At 38.0% G+C, this 25,698-nt stretch overlaps 1 protein-coding gene across 4 annotated transcripts in view; it reads right to left on the bottom strand.

Moving 5' to 3' along the window:
- The window catches only part of LOC137399565 (putative leucine-rich repeat-containing protein DDB_G0290503), a 65,731-nt gene that overhangs the window by 4,096 nt on the left and 35,937 nt on the right, over window positions 1–25,698 (bottom strand). For 3 of the 4 annotated variants that reach the window (XM_068085745.1, XM_068085750.1, XM_068085764.1), the window contains 10 exons: window positions 24,557–24,802; window positions 23,231–23,459; window positions 16,872–18,394; window positions 16,629–16,784; window positions 16,135–16,353; window positions 11,696–11,821; window positions 10,933–11,079; window positions 8,003–8,247; window positions 4,303–4,543; window positions 1,547–1,727 (listed from right to left, as the gene is read on the bottom strand). In XM_068085745.1, the coding sequence (XP_067941846.1) occupies window positions 1,547–1,727; window positions 4,303–4,543; window positions 8,003–8,247; window positions 10,933–11,079; window positions 11,696–11,821; window positions 16,135–16,353; window positions 16,629–16,784; window positions 16,872–18,394; window positions 23,231–23,459; window positions 24,557–24,802 (3,313 nt within the window). The remainder of the gene's footprint in view (window positions 1–1,546; window positions 1,728–4,302; window positions 4,544–8,002; window positions 8,248–10,932; window positions 11,080–11,695; window positions 11,822–16,134; window positions 16,354–16,628; window positions 16,785–16,871; window positions 18,395–23,230; window positions 23,460–24,556; window positions 24,803–25,698) is intronic. The other variant, XM_068085757.1, reaches the window with a different exon arrangement.

The raw sequence follows: 25,698 nt of genomic DNA, 5'->3' as shown, positions 1-25,698 counted from the left end.
ATTTAATTTGAAACAAACCATTTATGCTTTTGATTTCTATTATAGTTTGTATATGTGCATGTATCTACTAATAAATAAATAAATACAGTAATACTTCAACTTACGAGTGCTCCAACGTACTAGAAACTTGAGATACGAGCTAGCTTTTAAACAAGTTTTAGCACTAACATACGAGCCATGTTTGAGATACGAGCACGTGAGTCAGTTGCCAAGTATGCTGGAGGTGTTTTATGACAACAGCATCTCTCTGTATTTTTTAACTGATCAGGTTATACTTTTGTACCGTGTTTTTTTGTCTGCGATTTTCAGTGCATAATTATGTGAATTAAAAGTACTGTGCGTAGACCGAAAGTTTGCTAGTAAAATGGAAGATAATGCAAAGAAAAAGCAAATGATAACAATTGATATTAAAAGAAAAATTATTGAAAAATATGCGAAATGTGTATGCGTGATTGAGCTAGCTCAGCAATATGACAGAAATACATCCACAAATGTCAAACAAAGGGATTATATTCAGGGCATTTAGTTCGCAAAAGGAATAACCATAGTTTCTAAACGGCGCAGGGATCTTCACGACCGCTGATGGAGAGACTGCTCAGGCATGGGATAAAAAGATAAACAATTGGCTGGTAACAGCGTAACTGAAACGATGCTATGTGAAAAGGCCTGTGCTATCTATCAAAACTATAAAAATATACATTCGGACAAGTTGGCTAGTGGTCACGCAGTAATCCTTTGTGACGACACCTGTGCTCGTCCTGATAGCAACATGTTGAAAGGGCGACAAAGGCAAACGTCCTTAGATAGGTTTATCTTAAAACGGCCGGCTAGTCGTGAAAGCGAAACAAAGGAAAAATTAGCTAACCAGCGAGAAACTTCAAACTATGAACGCCGAAGAAATTTTAATTATGTTAAGTTAAAAATGAAAGTTTGCTTTTAGGTTTGCTTCTAAGTTTGTTTTTTAAAACTTTGATTAAATCCAGATTTATCAAAGTCAACTGTTGTAATGAAGGATAACTTATATCTCCCTCTCTGGCAAATGCTAGCGTTAGCTGCTATTGTAGGTATTTAATTTTACATTTTAATTAATCACATTTCCTTGCATTATTTTTATTTGTTGCCTTTTGAAAGCATGTGGTAAGTTAGGACAATAACCAACAAGTTCTTTCTGTTACAATATCTTGTTTTGAGTGTTTTATTTGCATTTTTTAGAGTATGGAAACCAATCAATATATATTTAATTGTTCTATATATAAATAAATTGCACCAACATGCGAGTAAATTGACATACGAGCTGTCTCGGAAGGCATTAAGCTCGTGAGTCGAAGTATGACTGTACATGGACTTGTGACACTGCTCTGATAACTTGAACGCTCTGATAACTCGAACACTTTCGCTTGGTCCCGTGAAGTTCAAGTTATCCATGTTTGACTGTACTTGTACAGTTCAATAGTAACACTTGTACAGTTTGGTAGTAACACTAGTACAGGTAACCTTAAATGTGATTTGTAAAGCTAGCTATGCTAATATCTTGAGAGAGAGAGACCTTTCATCTTCTGAACAAACATCTCCTCTGATGAGGAATCAGATGCAGGGACCTGTAAAGTTGTGTCCTCTTCCTGTTGTCGCAAAAGTTGATTATGACTCTCCTTGACTGCTTCTACTTCATCCTTAAGCAGACTGTTTCGAAGCTGCTCAAGCTTGAGCTTCTCAGACAGCGCATCAATCTGTAAAAGGATAACATCGCAATCTTATTCTTCTCATTTTCTTCTTTTCAAGGTTTGTTTTTATATCGTTTATACATCTTATAATCTTGTTGAAAAGACCCGAAGTAGCTGATTGATAGAGTTGGCAATATTGTATAACAAGGGCCAGACTTCTAAGAGAGCTGTGTACAAACAGACAACAGAAACAGCTATTCAGTCGATTATAAAGATGATAATAATAGGAAATTCATATATTATTCAAGCTGCAGTTAACATTAGTTTCATTGTTCAAATTTTGGTCAAAATCACCTCATCACCTCATCACCTCATCACCTCATCACCTCATCACCTCATCACCTCATCACCTCATCACCTCATCACCTCATCACCTCATCACCTCATCACCTCATCACCTCATCACCTGAAGTTAAAACTAAAAGCGTTGAATCATTAAGTTCAAAAATGAATGGGCTTCAAATCCATCAAAAAAAATAAACAAGATGTATTTGGGATAATCATAGGCACTCCCTAGAGCAGGGGTCTGCAACCTTTTCACTCAAAGAGCCATTTCGACCTGTTTTCTGCAGAAAAGAACGCAGTGGGAGCCACAATCCCCCTTCGATATTGTAAATTAAAAAAACATAAATACAACATGTAATGTTTTTGTTTAGCTTTTAATGCTTTTGTATTATGTTTACAACATAAAACGAAAAGGTGTGGCATGTATAATGATTTACCTGCTGAGAAAAAATTTGCACTTTTGCAAAGAACGATAAAATTGCTAATAATAACTTGATCGTAACGTGAAAATATTACTTTGTTGATAAGGTTACTTTCAAGAAAAATTGAAACATCATGTTTAATTCAGTCCTTCTAACAAAACGCCGAACTTAAATTCTAACTGCAGCAAATGTCATTCATGCGGCGATTTTTGCTCAAATTAGCCGTACGCATCAGTTCCGAAACGGCCTTTTGTCTCTCACCTCCCTCTGGATATTTTTGAGCAAAGGCTGCATGTTTATTCTGAAAGTGTCTTGCGAGATTTGACTTTTCGTTTGCAAATTTCTCATTACATATTAAGCAAACTGGTGAACCAGTCTCATCAGCAGTGAAAGCAAATGAATCAGCCTATGTATGATTAAATGTTCTATTTTCCTCTGCCACTTTTTTTTCCTTAGCATTAGCCATAGTTTGCCTACCTGGGATAGAAAAATCAAAAAGCGTCATGCTGGTGTAGTTTTGGCAGTTTTATTGGCGCATAAATAATGGCGCATAACAAGCGACAATGTTTGATTTATCCCCATATTTACAATTTTTTAAATTATATTACAAAACCTAGTGATAAAATTTCTATATTTTTATTAATTACTCAGCATATGGTGAAAAAAAGAAAAAAAATCCAAAGTCAGAGGGAGCCGCAGTGAGGGGATGAAAGAGCCGTTTGCCGCTCCGAAGCCGTGGGTTGCTGACTCCTGCCCTAGAGTAAGCAGCCTCTGGCAATGATGTACATATAATATGTAGCTGCCTGGATGGATTGGGGTAAGTTGGTGATGTTTGGGCTTAGATAACCATTTATAGAGCATAACTTAGAGTTAGCATAGCCAGAGTTGGTATAGCTAGAGTCCGAGTTGGTATTGCCAGAATCAGAGTTAGTATAGCCAGAGTCCGAGTTAGTATAGCCAGAATCAGAGTTAGTATAGCCAGAGTCTGAGTTGGTATAGCCAGAATCAGAGTTGTTATAGCCAGAATCAGAGTTGGTATAGCCAGAATTAGAGTTGGTATAGCCAGAATCAGAGTTGGTATAGCCAGAGTCAGAGTTGATATTGCCAGAATCAGAGTTGGTATAGCCAGAATCAGAGTTGGTATAGCCAGAGTCAGAGTTAGTATAGCCAGAATCAGAGTTAGTATAGCTAGAGTCCGAGTTGGTATAGCCAGAATCAGAGTTAGTATAGCCAGAGTCCGAGTTAGTATAGCCAGAATCAGAGTTAGTATAGCCAGAGTCCGAGTTGGTATAGCCAGAATCAGAGTTGGTATAGCCAGAATCAGAGTTGGTATAGCCAGAGTCCGAGTAAGTATAGCCAGAATCAGAGTTAGTATAGCCAGAATCAGAGTTGGTATAGCCAGAATCTGAGTTGGTACAGCCAGAGTCCGAGTTAGTATAGCCAGAATCAGAGTTGGTATAGCCAGAATCAGAGTTGGTATAGCCAAAATCAGAGTTGGTATAGCCAGAATCAGAGTTGGTATAGCCAGAATCAGAGTTGGTATAGCCAGAATCAGATTGTTGAAGGTAATAAAAAGGCAATCCCAAAGAAGTTCAGGGGCAGAAAAACTTTGAATGAATGCATTAGGAAATATAGCAGTTTGGATGTCATAAGCTAATGCAAATGATACACAACACATGAATATCATATTTAACAATCATGTAGTTTATTGGTTTTGTCTCAAATAGCAAAGTAATACATGGATTTGCTGTGACTAAAATAATTATCTTAACATTTTAATCAGTTAAAAACATATTAGTTTAAATAAACAGTAATCTACTCTCCATTTTAAACCTGCGGTGAGAGAGCTCTAGACACAAATAAAAACAGCCTACCTGAGCGCGAAGAATCAAGTCCGGGCTATTAGTAGATGCCGTGCCCTTGGACAATTCTTGAGTAAATCTTTCTACGAGCTGGGAGTTCCTTTCTGTCAGCCGTCGATTGAGAGCTGTCAGCTCAGCCATTACTTGACTTGTCTTAGATGAGCTGAGCTCAAGCTTGGCAAGCTTCTTATTGCCAGAAGACACCTTTCCATTCAATTGACTGATTCGTTCATCTTTGTTAGCACTCTCTCGGCTAATGACAAAATAAAAACAATATCAGTCACCACTCGTTGCTGTAACTCGTTATATAGGCATCTATTTATACGTTTCATATAATTTATAGGCACGTAGTTGAACACCGCTGTTCAAAATGGCTCCTTATGTACATGTGTTCATTTACTGTAGTTTCGCGTACACGCAATTACTGTGTCTATTATATATACTACCATTACACTGCACTGATCACCTAAGTGTATATACAAACATATAATTTTCTATTGCATTGGCATTCATTGAGCGCTAGAAAGAGACGAACAAAGGAAACAGTTTCCATTGCAGATTAACATCGATGCATATCATTTATATCTATATTTTAGCCAGCCTAACACACTTTGATTTCTCTTTGGTTGAAGGTCTGTGTAAACGTATATATACACCTTCGACCTGTATATATCACGGCTTCCTACAGTATTGTACAGCCTTCTAATACTCTCTACCTATGCTCCCCGTGGTTTCCAACAGCAGTGTTGGATTAGATATATATTTAGCCTTAAAGGTGCGACATGACAATTTTACCAACGAGATACCGTAATAATGATATTTTTTTGTATGTTGAGTTGTTACACCAAATTTTGATTTGCTTCCTGGGACCTGCTCTTTATGCAATAGTGTGGTTGAATGCTGCCGATTACATATTTTACTGCTGCCTACACAATACTTTATATAAGCATGTATAGAAAGGATTGAAAAAAACAGCTTTCTTTTACCTTTCAAATGCAGCTACAAATAAAATGTTCTGCGGGGCTATTGTTGTATTGTATTGGTAGTAGGGCTAATTTCTGTCATGGATAATAAGCTAGCTACCTTTACGTTCTACAAGTCTCATATAAAAGAATAGAAAAAAGGCATAATCCATGTTTTTTTTGTGGCTAGTAAAGACAGTAACTGCTTTGACATGACCAAATTTGTTTCCGATGAATTTGCATTTTTAGCAATGCCAAAATTTTCTATCAATTTATTGAAGGAGTATTAGCTCCTCCTACATCTATTACCCTACAGGATGAAAATATTAGCGGAGTCAAGTTTCGCGCAAATCGCCTTTTTCATGCATATTCACGTACTAATTTATTCGCGGAAGAACACAGTCACTCTCGATTAAGAGTTAACTCTATTGCAGCTAGCAATAGAGTTAACCCTTCACATGCGTACACCATGTGTTTAGGTTTAGCTGACAACTATGAGTCGATCATGCTAAGCTATAAATTTTTTGCTGCGTCCAGAGGTTTTCACGAATATTCATCGCTTTTGAGGCCTTTGATGAACGAACAACTTGTGGTATGTAATGAGTTTTTTCAAAACCATTTACTAAATTAATAATTGAATTGTACTTTGGTTCTTTGGTAAAACACAATATTTATTTTTTCCATCCCTACTGCTTTGTTATTCGTTTTAGTGTGAGAGAGGAGCCCAATAATCTACACGACCCATTTTCAGTAAAGCTAATAAACGCAGACTGCCCACCGGTTGGTCATCTACCCCATGAAATAAGTAAAGTAAGCAGCTTTTTCATCATACACAGAGGCACAATGACTGCAAGGGTGGTGGATGTCATTCCTAGAAGATCACCAATCATTCAGAGAGGTCTTGAAATTGAGGTAGAAGTGACCGCAGCTGCTAACGAGGAGAATATATCTGTTTTAAAAAAGGAGCAACAACGCCTTTACGATCACAAATTTTTGGCCAACCGGCAGAACGTTGCAACAGTAAGCCATGTGGAGAGTTATGATAACTGCTTTAACAGCCATGTAGTAGCAAGAGAATCGCCTTTAACATCTACCCAAGACAGTAACTATTACCGAAATTGCTATTACCGAAATAACTAGTCAGAGAGCACCATTACTATAGTTACTTATCAAGAGCATCAGTTTAATTTTATTGCCAGACCATAGCCAAATGGGCCAAACTGTTTTTATTTAGTCCATTCATTGTTTGTAAAATTATATTTGTATTTTAAATATTGTATTTGTACACTCAAGTTTGTAATTAATCTATATATATATATATTTTTCCAAGTGTGTCTGTATGTCGTATATCTGTCTGCATTCCGGCTATAGCTACCTATTATTAGAATAGCCTAGCTAGGCAACAATGCTGACGCAATGTCATTGCCTACCGGCATTTGAAGCCTACTAACTAGCTTAGTGGAATTTTCCATTGGCAATGGTTTACCACTTGCTGAAGAGTTGCCTGCCAGCAAGTGGTACGCAAATCTCATCACTTCTCATTTTTTATAAGCCGATTTTTAATACCCGGGCGATGCCGGGAGGCACAGCTAGTACATATATACCTACGAGGTATATATGTACAGCTAGGCACAGCTTACTGCAATTTTCCATTGGCAATGTGCCAGACTAATAGCTTGAAAGTTACAGTTGTTTGACAAAGTTTTAAAACCTTTACAGTTGTTTTTATTTTTCTCTTAATTTATTTCAACTACACAAAACACATCTCTCATGATATGTAGTTTGAAAGTTAGAATGGTAAATGTTGTTATATGTTAAATACAAATCCATTTTCTGTCCAGACTTTTTTATTACCCGGGCAACGCCGGGTAGCACAGCTAGTTATAATATATTTATACATAAGCTAATTCATAAGCTAAGCATAATTCATGCTAAGCTATAAATTTTTGGCTTCATCCAGAGGTTTTCATGAATGTTCATCGATTCGGAGGCCTTTGGTGAACTAACAACTTGTGGTAAGTTATGAGTTTTTTCAACGTAAAGAACTGCAGGGGATTTTTTCGATGATGATGCCGTGCCGAATTCTGAACAACATGTGACAACCTTGAATAATTTTGTAAAGAAGTGTGATTCATTGGCATTGGGGTTAACTCAAAGCCCCGGCGATGACTTTTAAAAAACTTGGAACTCGGCTACATTTACTACTTCTGCCTAGCGACTAGTTTTTAATTTGAGGCAGTAGTTATTCTCCCTCGTGTTTAAAAATATAAGTAATTATTCGTGAAATTTAATAATTCGCGAAATCGTCTGTTTGTGAAATCACGAATAATTAAATCCATCGAATATTTTTATCCTGCGGGGTATATACTGTAAACCTCTGTAAACCATCAGTGTTGTGTTTAGTTACAGTGAGAAAAATTCAGGTTGACTATGGCAGCTGACAGCACAGAGAGAATTACTACCCAATCAACTATCGATACGCCATAAATCAAAGAGGTACAAACTGGTAGATCAGATGGGCTCAAACGATGATTTTCAAAACTAGGGTAACTAAATGCTTACAAAATTTTAGCATAAATTGCACAAAAGATTTCTGAATGCTGTGACAAAAGCCATTCTGTTCTTGATATATGCTGAAGTGAAAGAGTTGGCCGCTCAAAACAGCTTAGAAAAACTCAGCATGGACCAATTATGAATGGATGAGGTATGACTAACAATGTGAGAAAGCAGCCATCCAACCAGACACTCACGTTTGCAAAAGAAGATCTCTTTCCACCTGTAACAGTCTGGCGGATTTTTCCTCGAGCTCCCGCATCTTGTCCCGCATCTCTTCCACCTCTATCAAATGTCCCGACCTCATCGTCTCCAGCGCTGTCTGAGTAGCCATCACTTCATCGGCAAGCGCATTGTCTCGCTCATGCTGGAGAGCATCTATCTCATCCCGATGGGCTTCTCTGATCTCATCAATCCATTGCTGTAAGGAGGCTCGCTCTGCCTGTGGATGAACAACTCCAACACTCACAAACCACCACGACAGCTGTTGTGTAGTTAGCGGGATTCCGTGAGCCAGACTCAAAGCTAGCAGACAGCACTAACATGACATTTACAAAGGAGATGATGCATACTGAGTCGTCCGACCGACTAATGTCCATACGCATATACGTTGCATAGTTGATTTCCTTGTTCCGACAAATAATGGAAATCGATGCAACATGAGAAGAAAATTGTAAACACAAGTACATACAGTAGATGCTCTTACGACGTAAACAATCTGTTCCAGGAACATTTATGTTATAGGGATTTAACGTCATACAATTAGTAAAATATATGTAAATTGCCTAATCCATTTTAAAATCTTCACAAACTCACCCCCATTGGTCTTTCAAAATGAAAAAAAAACTAGATTTAACTTTTTAATTTAATGACTACCGTAACTGTAGTATTACTTTAGTATTACTGTAGTATAACTGTAGTATTACTGTAGTATAACTGTAGTATTACTGTAGTATAACTGTAGTATTACTGTAGTATTACTGTAGTGTAACTGTAGTATTATTACTGTAGTATTACTGTAGTATTATTACTGTCGTATTACTGTAGTATAACTGTAGTATTACTGTAGTATTACTGTCGTATTATTGGGTTGGATTGACAACTTGTCACCTTTTTCTAATCATTTTCACTCGGCTCACGGTCCATAATAGCTGTAATTTTACAATGAGTTATGGAGAACGCACTCCTTCAATGTTAATTTGCCTAAAATTTTATTTTAATATGCCTACAATGAAGTAAAACAAAACATAACTTTATTATAATATGAGCGGTGTCTATCTGTCCAGGCGTTCGTCGAAAAGGCCCAAGGTTATGATAAAAGATAGTTTTCGACGATACTTCAACTCGTGACATTCAGACCGGTAGACAGGCACTCTAACACCCACACCAGACTGGTAAACAGGCACTCTAACACCCACACCAGACTGGTAGACAGGCACTCTAACACCCACACCAGACTGGTAAACAGGCACTCTAACACCCACACCAGACCGGTAGACAGGCACTCTAACACCCACACCGAATAATTGCACAGCTACTTCTGATCTGTGCTTTATCAACATGCCTGACAATTTCTCACGGCGAAATAGACTGCCAGAGCACTAGTATATATAATAGAGATACCCCTATACATCGTTTTCTCTCTTTTCTAAAGCGCGGCAAGAGAGAAAGCAATATCTTTAAGGCAAACTACGAAATGTTCATTATTCAAATCAAATTTGAGAACTCACTGACTTCACACGTTACGTTATATGGAAATTTTTACGTAGTACGACGCAAAAACTTTACATACCATAACACCTGTGTTTGAATGCCACCTCTATTTGAATGCCACCTGTATTTAATCGCCACTACAGAAGGAATGAAAAACAGAGTGCCACCCTTTAATTGAACGCCACTTCTATTTGTACGCCACTTCTATTTGTACGTCACTTCTATTTGTACGCCCCTTCTGTTTGTACACCACTTCTGTTTGTACGCCACTTCTGTTTGAATGCCACTTCTGTTTGACGACCACTATTTGACATTTTCAATCTTTACGAACCCAAAATGAAAATTTATGAAGCCATATTAACAAGTGATAAGTAAAAAGGTGTCAACAAAAATGTGCTAATAATGACTCGTTTAGATCAATAACAAATAATTCGTTACTGTTCGTCCCGAAGTCTGTATTTCAACTTCAAGTCTTTAGGTTTTTTCATTAAAAACTTTGAAAGCACCACCATAGAAATAATGAGTAGCTGTATCACGCTAATAGTAGCTCCTTGTTTAACGCAGTCTTGAAACTTCGACGTATATGAAAATGTTTTAGCAATTACCATGCTTTGGACGACTTGTGATAGGCGTGAATCCGGCTAAAAGTTTATCATTATTGTCAAGAAAACTTTTTTAAATAGCAACCCGTAAAAGTTTTGCTCTGCTAAAAAATTGTTTGGATGCTGATACTGACTAGTGAAGCAGTGCAGAAAAAGAGTCGAGGTCAGCAGACACAATGGTAGGTATTGAACAGCCAGAAGAAGATAAAATGATTCCATACGAAAGCAACAATCAGAACGCAACCTGCGGTACAAACAGTGCAAATATTTTTGTTTCTGCATGTATTATAATTATGGTTTGCTTATGCCACTTGTTTTTTAATATAGAATTCGCATATTTATAGCATATTATCTGATAGCATGATTGCGGTGATCTGAACTCAGCTTACAACGGATCGAAGCTCGTAATTCCTGTTCTATTGCACATAAAAAGCTGGTTTGTCTGCAAACTGCTGAAAGCATATCGATGATTGCAATGAGCTTTTATGAGCTGCAAAGAGTCTCGCGCATTTACAAATTGTCAGCCATATTTATTGATAGGTGAAATTTTGGCTACTTTTTGGCACAATCTTTCCAGACCGACTTTTTCATGACCAATACTTCCTCTACACTACAGGATCAACCTTTGAAACAGTATTGCTCTTATTGTATCAATTCAATTTTTGCCAACGCAATAAAAGGTTTCCTATGCATCAACCTTTAGTTACTTGAGCTTTTGCCATGGACAATGGCGTCATGAGTTGATCCGTGAGACATAGACTGGGATCCTAAGACATAGGCATAAACTAATCTATGCGAGAGAAACTACTCACTTCGAGCTTATCTATGACAGCTTTGTACTGCTCTTGTACATCCTGGACACCCAACTGCTGGCTGTCGCTCTTACTGATGAGTGATAGAAGTTCCGCTCTGGATTTATCAAGCTCTGCCATGTGGTCAGCTCTTTCCTGGTAGAGTTCCTACAACACACATCTCTCTGAATATATCTTCACGGCCAACACTTACACTTTCAAATCTGTATACGTACTAAAGAGAAGCCACAGAGTTAAAAACCCGGCATACAACTTAAAATTACAATAACTGAATTTTCTTGCATGTGACCCTTCGAGCTAGCCTAGCCCTAACGAACTAAGCTTGATATTTTCCAATCTGAGAATGCCTAAAAATAAAAGCTGTTTACGACAATGATACTACAGGCTGCTCAAGTAGCGGGTGTTTCACGAGTTTCATGGTAACTTCTAGATAGTACTAAAGAACAGAACTGTATACTACGGAATTGCAAATTACTCTTCTAAACATACATACAGCCTTATGTAATTTATATCAAAAACAAAATAAATGAGCAATACTACTTCTAAGCGCGCAAAGATGAAAAAGTTAGCTGGTTGGAACTGAGAGCTGTCAGTGTCCTCCGTGTATTTACGCTTGAATCAAAGAAAAGCCTCACCAAACAGTCCGCTGACCTCACTATGCATTTAAACATGCATCTCACTGTCAATTCTGATAACCATACCATGCATAAGGATCATCATTCATACATGTTGAAGTAAAATATTGGTTATAAGAAAAAGCTACCTCCTCAAACTCTTCTTGCATCTCATGCAGACAGTTCTCCAGGTCTCTGACCTTCTCTTTCAGCTGCGCATGCTCTTCAAGAGGCACTGAGTCTGGTCTACATCGTTCCAGTTGTTTCTCTGCTGCCTGTAATTTCCATCCATCCCATATAACCATCTCATCCGATGTCTTAAATACTCCTCACATCAACAACAGACTACCTAATTTATAACCGTTAATCTTTACTATAATAAGACCCGCATCCATTCGCCTTTCTGAAGCCACAGTGGGAGGTTGAGAAAAACGATTGCGTTGTATGAGATTTGAACCGGCGGCTTTTAGCATTGCTGACTGACACTCTAACAACTGCGTTCTCCAGAGTAATTGCTCATATGGTTATTATACCTGATGATGTTCTACAACCGACTGAACTGCCAGAGCGCTAGCGTACATAATTATATAACAGGGCGGTGAAATAGTGCGCATTAAAAAGAGACTCATAATACGCTCCCATTTAAAATTACAGGTATAGCTGGTTTTTCTATAACGTTCCATTTAGTTGTAATGTATGGTGACAAATTCAGATTTGATGAGTTAACATGTAATTTATTTAGAGCATGGCATCAAACATCCTGCCCTGAGTTTATTTAGAGCATGGCATCAAACATCCCGCCCCGAGTTTATTTAGAGCATGGCATCAAACATCCTGCCCCGAGTTTATTTCTCCGGGATTGTTTATTCTAAACATGACTCATACCGAGTCTGTAGATAAAGAAATCAGTTGTGTATCTGAGTCATAAAAGAAAGAACAAAAAAAGTATAACATTCAAGAAACAAATTTTTTTTTGTTGCCATTTTATAATTTATGGCCAATAGAATTTACTAGCTGCTCGCAAGTTTGTGTTGGCACTTTGAGTTAGTAATACCCAATACATCATGATACTTACAAAGAAAATGTCATCACAAAATTCTGAACCTTAATTTTAGATAAACCCAAATTGTAGAGTGTTCCTTAAAGGTTGACTTGCAACAAAATTCACATTACAGTTATTTGGTATCAAAAGATTCACCATGTCTTACTCTGCCGTGTTGTAGGTGCAAAATATGTGGAAATGTGATTGCAAGCTCTTAAAAAGCGAACAGTTGATCGACACCATCACAAAACTGCCATAGATTAGAATATCTTTCCAAAACGGCTCAAATGGGGACATTTTTCTGACTTTATAAGAAGCTTTTGGGTATCTTCACATTATTATACTTTTCAGATACTCCTTAGTGACTATATGATATGATGGGAGATGACCCCTTACATAATATATGATCTATCGGAGTGAAGGAAGGCTAGTTAGTACTTTTAATGTGGACCATTTATGATAGTAGATGAAAGAAATGATTTTAAAATGTTGTACCTGATAGATTGAAGTACATGTAGGTGGTGACACAACAATTTTAAAGACTATAAAGTAGTATTTTTTCCATGGTCTAGTTAATGCCAAATCAACTTGAGACAAACTGAAACGTGTAAAGTTCATCAGTTTGATAGTTGCTACGTATGTCATAACCATCATGTTGTTGTAAATATTCTTATAGGAGTACCCTGTACTTCGATAGACTCATTCAACACCTTGAATAATGATAAATATTTTAGGTAAGTACATCTGAAGGAGGCTACATACATACGTGTATATTTACACGACTGCAACGATTCAGGAAACTGCAAGAATTGCGTATTGGAAATTGTTTAGTATGTGGAGACAAATCTTTGTTTGAGTTTTATGTCACATGTCAAAAATGGTGAATGTTTAGGTGATTGTAGTCAAGGTTTCAATGCATACAACTGCCTCTCTTGGTCTGCTCTTAGTGCAAAAAGATGCTAAAATGCTGAAAACTACTTCGGACAAGCAGCTTCAGAAATTTACAGATTTTGCATGGGCTGTTTTTTTATCATGAAATAAGCTTGACAACAACACAACAAAAACTCATCTAGTATGTTTTATTGATTTGAGCTGTTGTCATAGTGACATGACAATGCTGGTAATGCTGGAAAGCGACAATCAATCGACTACGATACCTCACCTATATATGTACCTGAAGAATTAGGTAATAGCATACACATAATTATACAAGATTTGTTTTTGTGGCAAATCCAAGGCTATTTTCAAAGGTTTTGGAGTAAAAGACTGACTGCGTTGTCAAAAGCACTAATTTTTTCCGTTAGTCTAGTAAACTAGATTTTAGTAGACTACATAACTATACTAGAAGGCTTGGCTCTTATTACTGGCTAAGTTACTGTATGCGCACAAGTGTGTAGAGTGATTAAAATGGTTTCAAGAGGAAATTACTCGTGGTAAAAGTTGTTGCTCAATAACAATTTTTGCAAAATGCACATTTTGTGATGTCATACCTCCTTTTCAGGACAGCAGAGGACTCGAGAGAACTATCAGAGGACTCAAGAAGACTAGCAGAGGACTCAAGAGGACAGCAGAGGACTCAAGAGGACATCAGAGGACTCAAGAGAATAGCAGAGGACTCAAGAGGACAGCAGAGGACTCAAGAGGACAGCAGAGGAATCAAGAGGACAGCAGAAGACTCAAGAGGACTAGCAGAGGACTCAAGAGGACAGCAGAGGACTCGAGAGGACAGCAGAGGACTCAAGAGGACAGCAGAGGACTCAAAAGAACTAGCAGAGGACTCGAGAGGACAGCAGAGGACTAGCAGAGGAATCAGAAGACTCAAGAGGACAGCAGAGGACTCAAGAGGACAGCAGAGGACTCAAGATGACAGCAGAGGACTAGCAGAGGAATCAGAGGACTCAAGAGGACAGCAGAGGACTAGCAGAGGACTCAAGAGGACAGCAGAGGACTCAAGAGGACAGCAGAGAACTCAAGAGGACAGCAGAGGACTCAAGAGGACAGCAGAGGACTCAAAAGGACTAGCAGAGGACTCGAGAGGACAGCAGAGGACTCGAGAGGACAGCAGAGGACTAGCAGAGGAATCAGAAGACTCAAGAGGACAGCAGAGGACTCAAGAGGACAGCAGAGAACTCAAGAGGACAGCAGAGGACTCAAGAGGACAGCAGAGGAATCAAGAGGACAGCAGAGGACTCAAGAGGACAGCAGAGGACTCAAGAGGACAGCAGAGGACTCAAGAGGACAGCAGAGGACTCAAGAGGACAGCAGAGGACTCAAGAGGACAGCAGAGGACTAGCAGAGGAATCGGAGGACTCAAGCTGCCGCTATTTGGACTAACAAGCTAAACAAGGAAACAGAGAACCAGACCGATACACTACATTTCAGAAAAAGCCATGAACAGGCATTGAAATGAGGAAATGTAAAGTGAGGGAAGATCTGCGGTGCGAGCTGTCAGCGTGCTGCGCTGATGAAATAAGGGGTGTAATGTCAGTATAAGCACACCTAGTGGTTAATAAATAGTAGGTTGTTATTCTTCCAAGAGAGTTCTTATGCACAATCATAACTGTGACGCTGAGGTTTCTTACAAAGTGATGACACAAAACTTCCTCAAATGGGATAGAACGCTTTCAAGTATTGAAGAGAAACCTTTAAACTCACAGCAGTTGAAAGGTTGCTCACCCTGAGAGTATATCATTACAAAATGACTAGAGTATCGCAATATAATCGCGCAATATAATCGCGCAAATAGTCATTTCTGCATTGTTCTTCAAGAGAAAGCGAGACAATTAGGTATTCTTAAAGTCCTTTATATAACAAATAAAGCTAACCTAAAGGAGTATAAGCAAACATTTCACAATTACGTCTCTAAATGTTTCTGTGATTATTCGTATTAGCAGATTTTTGCTCGAGACAATAATAAACCTTACATATTTACTACCAGAGTTTAAGCTATTTTTATCACACTCAACGCATATTTTAGGAAGTTTTGTATAATAACAAAGTAGCCTTGTTACTTTTAAATTTTCATATAACCATATTCTTAACCGTAATTACCAACGAAAATTTACACAATTGTCAAAAATCAGAGTCAATAGTCTTCAGAATAAACAGAGAATTACTATTTTCACAAAGAATGCTTAAAGACACATACCTTAACTAACAGATCCAGGGTCATGCAATTGGTTAGAGTTTTTTTTTATATATAAAATGGCGCTGAACCAAACAGTATTCATTACCCCGTTTTTTATTCTAATAATGCAACCTCATTATTTCTACTATTTTTGTTGGCTAATGGAAATTTGGTTATTCGATTATTCTTGTAAGAACACTGCTATTGGTGTGACATGTGGAGTGGTGCGTGTCAGATGACCACAGCATTCTAGGAAAATTCCAAAACAATTTTTCAAACACATCACATTCAGTGGTGCGCGCCAATCTAGGCACCCGAGTAGGCATGGTAAAGATATGTCCCAAATAGCAGGCGCATATGCAATTGGCACAGGGCAAGCAAGAAAACACAACAGCTGATAAAGGATAAGGTAACGATACCTGACGAGCTCGCTGTGCGTCCGCTAACTGGCTTTCAAGGTCAGCGATATGCTTAGTCATCTCAGTGGCCATCCGGTACTCTTCAGCCTTGACTGATTTGAGCACCATCTTCATGTCCCGCTTGCTTTCATCCAGCTCCGTTGAATGCTCCACTTTTAACAGTGACATCTCATCGTGCAGCGCCTCCACAGCTTTTTCATGCTGGCTCACATTCACAAGCTAAACATAAGCACGCGATTGCTCCGGTATGGTGTAGAACCTCTTTGCGGCAACAACATGTTCAGTTATTATTGGTGAGTAGAACTATCAAAACAGGATAAACTGAGAAATGGCTCAACGAGCTTGTAATAAAATTTTACTTGGAAGCAATACGAAAGTGACATGAGATGCAAGTCATAAATATTAGCAAGGAAAATAGCTACTTGGCGATAAGTTCTAGAACGATGTCTATTACGACAGGATGTGACGAGAGAACAGATTTGAGATAGCATTACCTTATCGCTGCGCTGATTGGTCAGCTGCAGTTTCAACTTGAGACTTTCGACTTGCTGTGTTAGGGACTGCTCTAAAGGAGACGCTGGATAGTCACCTGCATCAAGCTGGTGTCTCAAAAGACTGATTTGCATGTTATGTACTACCTCTGTCATCACCTGAAACAACGAGCAATTACAAGATCTCCTTTTGAAAAAGCTCTACAGGTGATACTAAACAAAACAGTTTTGAAAAAATAAATTTACCTGCTGAACAGTGTCGCTGTAACGACTAGTGCAAGTGGCTAAGAGGCGGTCAGTCCTGTCAAGACGATGAGCGAGGAAGGCTATTTTCGACTCTGTTGAACCTTCTACAGCCGACTTCCTTGCTAACTCAGCTGACAGTCCGGCTAATTTCGAGGCTTCACTTATTAGTGACTGCGACAGTGTAGAAGTCTCTCTACTCGTTATGAGGCAAGAGAAAGAATTGAACTTGCTCTCAAACATATATAGCTTGAGAGCTAGTTCAGCCACATCGCTCGGCATATCTTTAGCCTCTAGTCCTTTAGCTCTTTCACAAACTTCACAGACTTTTCTGTGCAGCCAATTAGTCGAGATGTTTGACAGATTGCCAGTGGAGGCAAGGAGTTTGATTTCTTTGCAGAGCCTGCTGGTGATACCATCCAGCAATGACTCGACTTCCCCTATTTCTATAGACCCAAAGTTTACGAGATCAGATGTATAAAGAGAGACATGCTCCCTAACACATGCTGCCAAAGCTTCTTCTACATTCTTCAACAATGTGGCAACTAGTGATGTCTCATTCCTTAACATGTCCAAAGTGGGTCTTCCATCGATGTTCTGCCGCAAGAGGTTGCTTATACAGCTGTTAAGAAATATGTTAGCTAATGGCTGCCCCTTAGACATGCAGAACGCATCTATTCGATGTAAAGTCTCAGTGACAAGGGCCTTTCTTGTCAAGTCAGCTGACTGATTATGTATAAAGCCTTTCCATTGGCCTGTTAGCACTAGATGGTCTAATTCGTGGGAAATAAGGAGCCTCTCAGACACAAGAAGAGCGTAGTTTCTAAGAGATATGTCTTCAATACTAGTTACGAGACCTGAGGTAGATTTAAGGCAATTCTCTATAGATGTCAGAGCCTGTGATACATCAAGACCATCGGAAAGACAACGGGCGAGTTCATAGGTTGCCGCTGCTTGCACCGCTAGCTTGTTGCAATATGACTCAATTGAAGATTCTAAACTAAAATCGTTGGCAGCCTTGCGCTGATCAAGTTCACTGAGGGCTGTATTTAGAGACTGTAAACGAGTCTCCACATGTGATATATCTAAACGTGTAATGTCTGTTGATATACAGAGAATTTCGGCTCTGCACCGATCAAGCAATGCTGTGATATAGTCCGTCTCACCAGGCTCTGGCTCTACAGTGCCTTGAGTAGCCAACTTTGGAGAACTGCTCTCCTCACATTCAGCTAGCTGCTGCGCCAAAGCCTCATTCTGAATATGTAAATTGTCAAACTGTTTCTTTGAAACTGAGTGCTTTACAATATAATTGAGTCGCTGACGAACTCCAGAAAATTTTTTGACCAGTTGTTCTGCGATTTTATTTCCAAGCACTCCTCTTTGTTCCTGATTAAAGTTAATACTGGCCTTGATATCTGTCTCAATCATTTCCCCTGCCAACATTGCAACTGCTGATTCAGTCATTCGCTCACAGCAGCGAGCAACAACTCCAACCAACTCGACGACCTGTGCTAATGTGAATCCATCTAAAATAAAGCACATATAACAACATCATACCATCTGCATTGCCAAAAATTTTTTTTAATGGGGTGCCAAAATTATCAAGGCAAATTTAGTAATTTTTTTTCAGTATAATATCCAAAACAGCAACAAGAGGACAACTCCAACAGAAACTACGCATTGCAGTTTTCCAGCACTACTTTAATCATGGGATCTTAAACTATAGAATGTAAAAACTTTGGAAATATGTCCATTAAATGTGGTAGATCAAACATTTCCCGCTGTTTGATGTCTGGCCTACTGAATTGTGCTTTTAGTCTTCCCAGTTTAGAATGGTGACACTACTATCACTACTATAGTCGATTTCTTGTGTCTGTTTATCCCTGACTTTGTATCAAGACATTTATCCTCGCCTCGAATCAAAATGTTTCAATTGTTGTTGATTAGCACATCATTTTCTCTCGTGGTTAGCACATTTATTTTGTCCATGTTCTTACTATGTTCAGCAATGGTAGGCATCGAATTAAAAATATGGAGAAAGCACTCCGCCTCATTATTATGATTAGTCTCAAAAACTTAAACCATAACTGTCACGTACAACCTCTATTGTATTTACTAGGTAAATCAGACACGCTGATACCGATTTTGTACTCACAATAAAGATTGGTCCAATAACTTTCAGAGTAATGAAGGCTTTTTAAAGGCGTTTTAATATCGGTCTCAAAAACAGCACGGATCGGCACAACAAGCTCCGCCAATAAATATTTGATGCAACTTAGCTTTTTAGGAACGGACGTTAGGGATGTTTAGTCTGATTTAGAATGATAGAGATGGGTGTCTTAAAACCCATTATCTAAATTCAGCCTTCAAAATAATTTCGGTCATTTCTGAAAAGTAGATAAGCTATTTAACATTGCATAATCAAAAATGAGCTCAAAAAACGCAATAACGCTAGCTTTTGATAAAATCGCGCTTTTTTGAGCTCATTTTTCTCGACATTCAGCCTATTAAACATCATGTAACAAGCTTTGAGCAATTTTAAATGGTTTATCTACCTTTCATAAAAGACAGATTATTTTACAGGCTCAATTTTGATAATAATGGGTTTTACGACACCCATCTCTATCATTCTAAATCGGACTAAACATCCTTAACTTCCATTCCTAAAAAGCTAGGCTACATCAAATATTTATGGGCAGAGCTTGTTGTGCCGATTGCGTTGTTTTCGAGACAGATATTGAAACGCTTTAACAAAGCCTTCATGACTTTGAAGGTTAGTGGACCAATCTATATTCTGAGTACAAAATCGGAATCAGCGTATCTAATTTACCTAGGAAATACGATAAAAGTTGTACGCGACAGTTATGGTTTAAGTTCTGCTAGACAGTCTTCTTCAATTGATATTTTCTGACATAGCTGTACTTCCAGCTACAATCTTAACTTAAACCCAGGATTAACAACAACGAGTGAACCATACTTCAAGCTACAATCTTAACTTAAACCCAGGATTAACAACAACGAGTGAACTATACTTCCAGCTACAATTTTAACTTAAACCCAGGATTAACAACAACGAGTGAACCATACTTCCAGCTACAATCTTAACTTAAACCCAGGATTAACAATAATGAGTGAACCATACTTTGGAAGATTATACTCCGAGCTCTCAGCTGCATTAGTCTGACACGTACTGGTTGTTGACAAATTATTTTTAGAGAAAATAACATGACTACAAAATTTTACAGATAGATCTATGGTCTGATATGCGGATGCTAAACTACTGAATCCACACAACTCGGCTAACTTGAACTTCACGGGACCGAGAGAAAGTGTTCGAGTTATCAGAGCATTCAAGTTATGAGAACACGGTCACAAGTGCATGTATTTACCAGTACATATACGAACTAAATATAAATCAAAAGCATAGATTGCTTGTCGCAAGTTAAGGGGCCTCTCATGTAATGTTTTAACAATTTTTATCAAAAAGTATAAATATTTTCCTATTACTTGAGATTTATTTGTTCTTTTAGGTGATGTGACTGCCAGGAAGTTTTTCGATTATAATAGGCAAAACTTGATCGCGGTTGAAACGCTCAGAAAAAAGACATATTTTTCTTTCGGGCGTTTTAACAAAAACCAATTTTTCTTCAAGTTTATCTCGCTTCTTGCTTTCGAAGAAATATCCCAAAGCGGATGTTTGGTAAATTTCTTTGCAAACCTTTAGAAAAGTCGTTGACAAAAATATTTTGCTGATAGTGGCAATAATGATGCCTAAGAACTACTAAAAATTGATGTTTATTTCTATGGTTTGGAATAAAGTGATATTATAAAGCGATAACAATCGTCTCATTAGCCGTTGGGCAAAAAACTGTTCGAGTTAACGAAGTTAAAGTCGAGTTATCTAAAGCAATTTATCATCCCGTGGGAACGGACCAAACAAATCCGTTCGAGTTAACCATGTGTTCGAGCTATCCGAGGTTATCCGAGGGCAAGCTATGCAAGTTACACTGTATATATTTCTCAAAGTATGTATGTGGATATGTGTGTATGTTTGTCCCTGCAGCTATAACTAGTAGAATCTTGATAATGAAGTATCGCATTCTGTTGGATTTCATCTCGCGACGAATGCATTGACATGTTTCTTATCCGGACACTCTACCACTGAGCTACAATGGCATAGCATTCAAATGTGTTTTCATATACCGAATGGACCATGCGCGTGCTAATTATTTTATCCCTGCGTCCACGAGTTACAATGCTTCTGTTCTACAATATTTTGGGATCTAAGTATATGCAACACGATGCTTATTTGTCTTTTTTCGTTAGGGCTAATTTATTCGGCCCCACGATATTCACAATAATTTATCTCAAACTTAAAATTTGGCGATTTGTTTACTGATTATATACAGTGGAACCTAGGCTTTTGGACACTTCGGATCTCAACCAACTCGATTTTCAACCAAAAATTTTAAGATTTGTTCATCTCGGATCTCGAACATAAATTTGAGAGCATTCGCATCGGAATTGGAACAGCTCCGGAAACAGCAAGGAAACATTCGTTAACAAACAGAGAAGCAATTTACGCTTCATAAATTCTTTACAAAAAGGGAGGAATCATCTAGGATGAAGAGATTTACCGAATAGATTTGCTAGAGAGATAACTCCTCCAGTCAAGTTACCCTAAATTGTTTTGTAGGATTCTCCATCAAAGATGTGAAGTAAATGTACCATTGCGGTTTATATTTTTCTTTTTCTACGATTTTGATGTAGCTGATATATTGCATTTTTTTGCCGTTTCATTATCAATTTCTGCAATTTTTGTCATTGTATCGTAACCTTTAATGTTTTTGATGTTTTAAGAGCAAAACATGCGGAATGTTTACTTTTGTTTTCTTTTTCCATCATGAATAGAAAAGCTTTTGTTAAAATTGAACACGATCTATATCTACCCGTTTTTATTTATAGTATGCAGTATACAGTACAGTTCATGGTGTAAAATGTAAAATGCTTTACCGAAGTTGTTTTCTCGCCTTGGAATGGATTAAAATTTACTTACATTCATTCTAATGGGAAAAATTGTTTCGGATCTCGAACAACTCGCTTTTCAAACCGAGGTTCTACTGTACGTTATTAAAAATATACGTCGCTGAAAGTTATGAAATTTTAAATTTACAGTGGTTTGCAAACCTTTACAGTTGTTTTATTTATTTTTAATTTAGTTGTCTTGCACAAAACCTTTTCCTCATGATATGAAGTTTGAAAGTTACAGTTGTTTGACAAAGTTTGAAAACCTTTATAGTTGTTTTATTTTCTCTTTTAATTTATTTCAACTACACAAAACACCTTTATCATGATATGTAGTTTAAAAGTTAGAATGGCAAATGTTGTTATATGTTAAATACAAATCAATTTTCTGTCCAAAGAATCTTTTATTACTCGGGCAACAGGTGATAGCTAGTATATATATAAAACGCCTCGCAATACCTATTTTATATGACTAAAAAATTGTAATTTTCTTCTGAAGTCGTTTTCAGCTTCTCTATCATTTTACTAACAGGATTTCACATTACATTATACTCCTAACTAAATATATATGCAGTAGTTTTCACACTGCCACTGTACATAACACAAATTTGATTGACTGTGTTTATATACCTTTTAATGTTTAAAAGATATATAAATATAGCCATAGACTAACATTGCGATAGCAAATACCGAGACCGTGTAGTAGATAGTTTAACAAATTAATCCTGTTATTTAAATATTGTTCATGCAAAAGGTTGACCTTGAAAGAATGAGCCAGTCGTTCCAAAAGGTAATCGTATCATCGTAACTATTAAATACAGCAAATAATTTGCCAACAGATGATACAGGGTCATCTATTGTTGCTGACAACCTTGACATACTCCTTGCTGACAACCTTGACATACTGCTTGCTGACAACCTTGACATACTGCTTGCCGACAACCTTGATATACTGCTTGCTGACAACCTTGACAGACTGCTTGCTGACAACCTTGACATACTGCTTGCTGACAACCTTGAAATACTGCTTGCTGACAACCTTGAAATACTGCTTGCTGACAACCTTGACATACTGCTTGCTGACAACCTTGACATACTGCTTGCATGACTGTTGCAGCTATTACCTAGCCATTACTCAACGCCGAGAATAAGACATCACAGGTTGAATTAAAAAGTTTACCTTGAGCAGTCATGGACTAACTGACAAAGATCGCAGCTTCAGATTTTACAAAGATAATTTTCAGATGATCAGTTTGTTAATGGACAATGACCAGTGACAATGACCAATAGTAGTGTCAAGGAATGGTTATACTAAGAGGCATTTGAGATGATCCTACCAGGGCTTGCAGATGTCGGTGCTGGCACTGGAGTATGCGGAACCTTGCTTCGTTCCTTCATTAGCTCGAGCTCGGACTCGCGACAGCTAGCTGTCAGAGTTTCGATTTGAGTGGCAGAGTGTTGCAACTCCTGCTGCAAGCCTGCGGTGGTACGGCGGAAAGAGTCTAGCTCAGACATCAACTTGTCTACATCTAAAGCCTGTTCACCGTGAGGAACGGATTCATTTCCCTGCAAAAAATTGCCATGGTTAAAGCTATCTACTCGTCTATGGACAGCGCATCACAACCGCATAATTTTCTTTTGAGCGAGAATACCCTAATGCTCGTGACAAAAGTGAAACCTACTATGAAAATAATAATGGGTGGATTGTTATCGCACCCATAGAGTTATCTCTAGGGGAGATAACTCTATGATCGCACCTACATGTAATTTCTTTTGGGAGTGCATTGCTAAGCAGTTCAAGTCTATCATATACAACTGTCTGTCAATACAAGATTTGTTATGGCAACTGTAGACAAACAACAGCAAAATCTAACATTATTTAAATTGCTTTTCTTTTGTCAAGCATGGTTGAATATTACAAAACCAGAGATGCATAATCTCCAAATTCTAGCTGCTCATATGAAGTATTGGGTAGACAGCCCCAAAAATTCCTAATCAGCAGTTTTTAAATGGGCTATCGAATCAAGGTCAGCAGAGGGAGACATTGTTTTAACATAAATTAAAAAAATAATTGATGCACAAATGCGTATGTAAGACCTCCTTGCAGGCAATAAAAGCATTATTACATGCAGGACAACATCTTGAATCATTTTACTTCTTGTAAAAATTATCTTCATTGTAATTAAATGCGTCATAGCAAAAACCACTGAACAGCTTTGCAAAAATGGCAAAAGTTGAGTTGACAAGGAACCAGCAACAGTTGGTTAAGTGACGGCTGTCCTCAAAGGAATAGAGCATTTTGTGTGCTAGTACCAATTACCTGTACCCAAGATCCCAATATTATTATCTAGCTGCGTACTACAAGAATCGCATAAATTAATAGGAACAACTGCAGATATATGTAGTGTGAAAGACAACAGAATTGTACAAATAGAGTGTATGAGTATCTATCACATCTGCGTATCTTCATACGCAGCTCAATAATTGGTTGCTCTCCATAGTCAGAAATGCTAGCAATTTCCGCTAGCATTTCTGATTTATCAACATATGTCCACACGCTACAAAAAAGCTGCCATCTATGGTACCTAAACATGTTATTGCAGACAGAATATCCTAGAAGATAAATGTTAAGGCACAGTTGACGTTCAATACAATCAACAAACCTCTGCCTCGGCCCGCCTACACCGCTCTTGCAGTTGCGCAACACTGGCCACAAGCCTAGCATTTTCTTGACATTTACTAGCAAGCTCGCTATCTCTCACAGCGAGCTCACTGTCTCTAGCGGCGAGCTCGGATACCATGCTCTCTAGGTCGTTCCTGATTGATTGAAATTCCGTATGTAGCATCATATTCTCCTGTTGTACAGTGTCCAGCTGGTTTTGGTTAACGGCTGCTCTGTCCTTGTAGCACTGCATAATTGATCAAGTACAAGGATTAAGGCAATTAGGAAAAGAGACAGCATCGCTGTACCCTGCGTGCAACCAAGGATGCGACTGAAAGGACTGCTGCGAACTAGAAGAGGAAAACGAGTCCAAAGAATACCGTTCTTATAGAAAGATTTTATGAAAGCTACTTGCTTTACGCTACAGATGTGAACTCATTTAGAGATTTATCTTGTAACTCTAAAAGTAAAAATTATTTTTTGCGTTGCATATGACAGTCTCTTGTAATCCAACATCGCAAGGCTAGATAACAACCTCAGACAATTATTATGCCAACAACAATACACCTATTACCCTAGGACACTTACATGTATGTATTCACGTCATCTAACTTTCTCATTTCTGTGGAGTCATCCTCTCGCGAAGATTTTATGAGCGAAACTAAACCACCATTACAAATGAGCGAAAATGCGAAATTAAATAGCTTTGTTCATTGATAACCACAATAGAATCATCATATTAGAAATGCAGGTAATTTTCGTGCGTGTTTGGGCTCATTGAGCAATTTATGCTAACCTCATAGCTAATACACCGGCTGAGCAGCATGGCAAAGCAAATTAAGATAACAAGTGTTTTTGGATAAGCCAAGACAAATGAGGAAGATGATGATATTAGTTTAGTCACTGAATTTGTAGCTGATGAAGATGAAAGTCTGGTGGGGAAAGTCATAAAATTGAGTAATAATTATTGTAGTGATGAATTTTATTACCAACCAAAAACAATAACAACCCTGAGCGATGGCCACCGCGTGCTATAAATACTTGAGATCTAATATTGGTACCACATCAGTCACGGCGGGTCATTAATAGACCAAGAAACAAATGACAGAAAGTGATCAAATTGCATTATCGATCTTGCCTACA

The sequence above is a fragment of the Watersipora subatra genome, chromosome 1 (assembly GCF_963576615.1).
Source record: "Watersipora subatra chromosome 1, tzWatSuba1.1, whole genome shotgun sequence".
In the NCBI taxonomy this organism is placed as follows: Eukaryota; Metazoa; Bryozoa; class Gymnolaemata; order Cheilostomatida; family Watersiporidae; genus Watersipora; species Watersipora subatra.
Note: the sequence above shows the minus strand (reverse complement) of the source record. Positions and strands in the feature narration are given on the sequence as shown.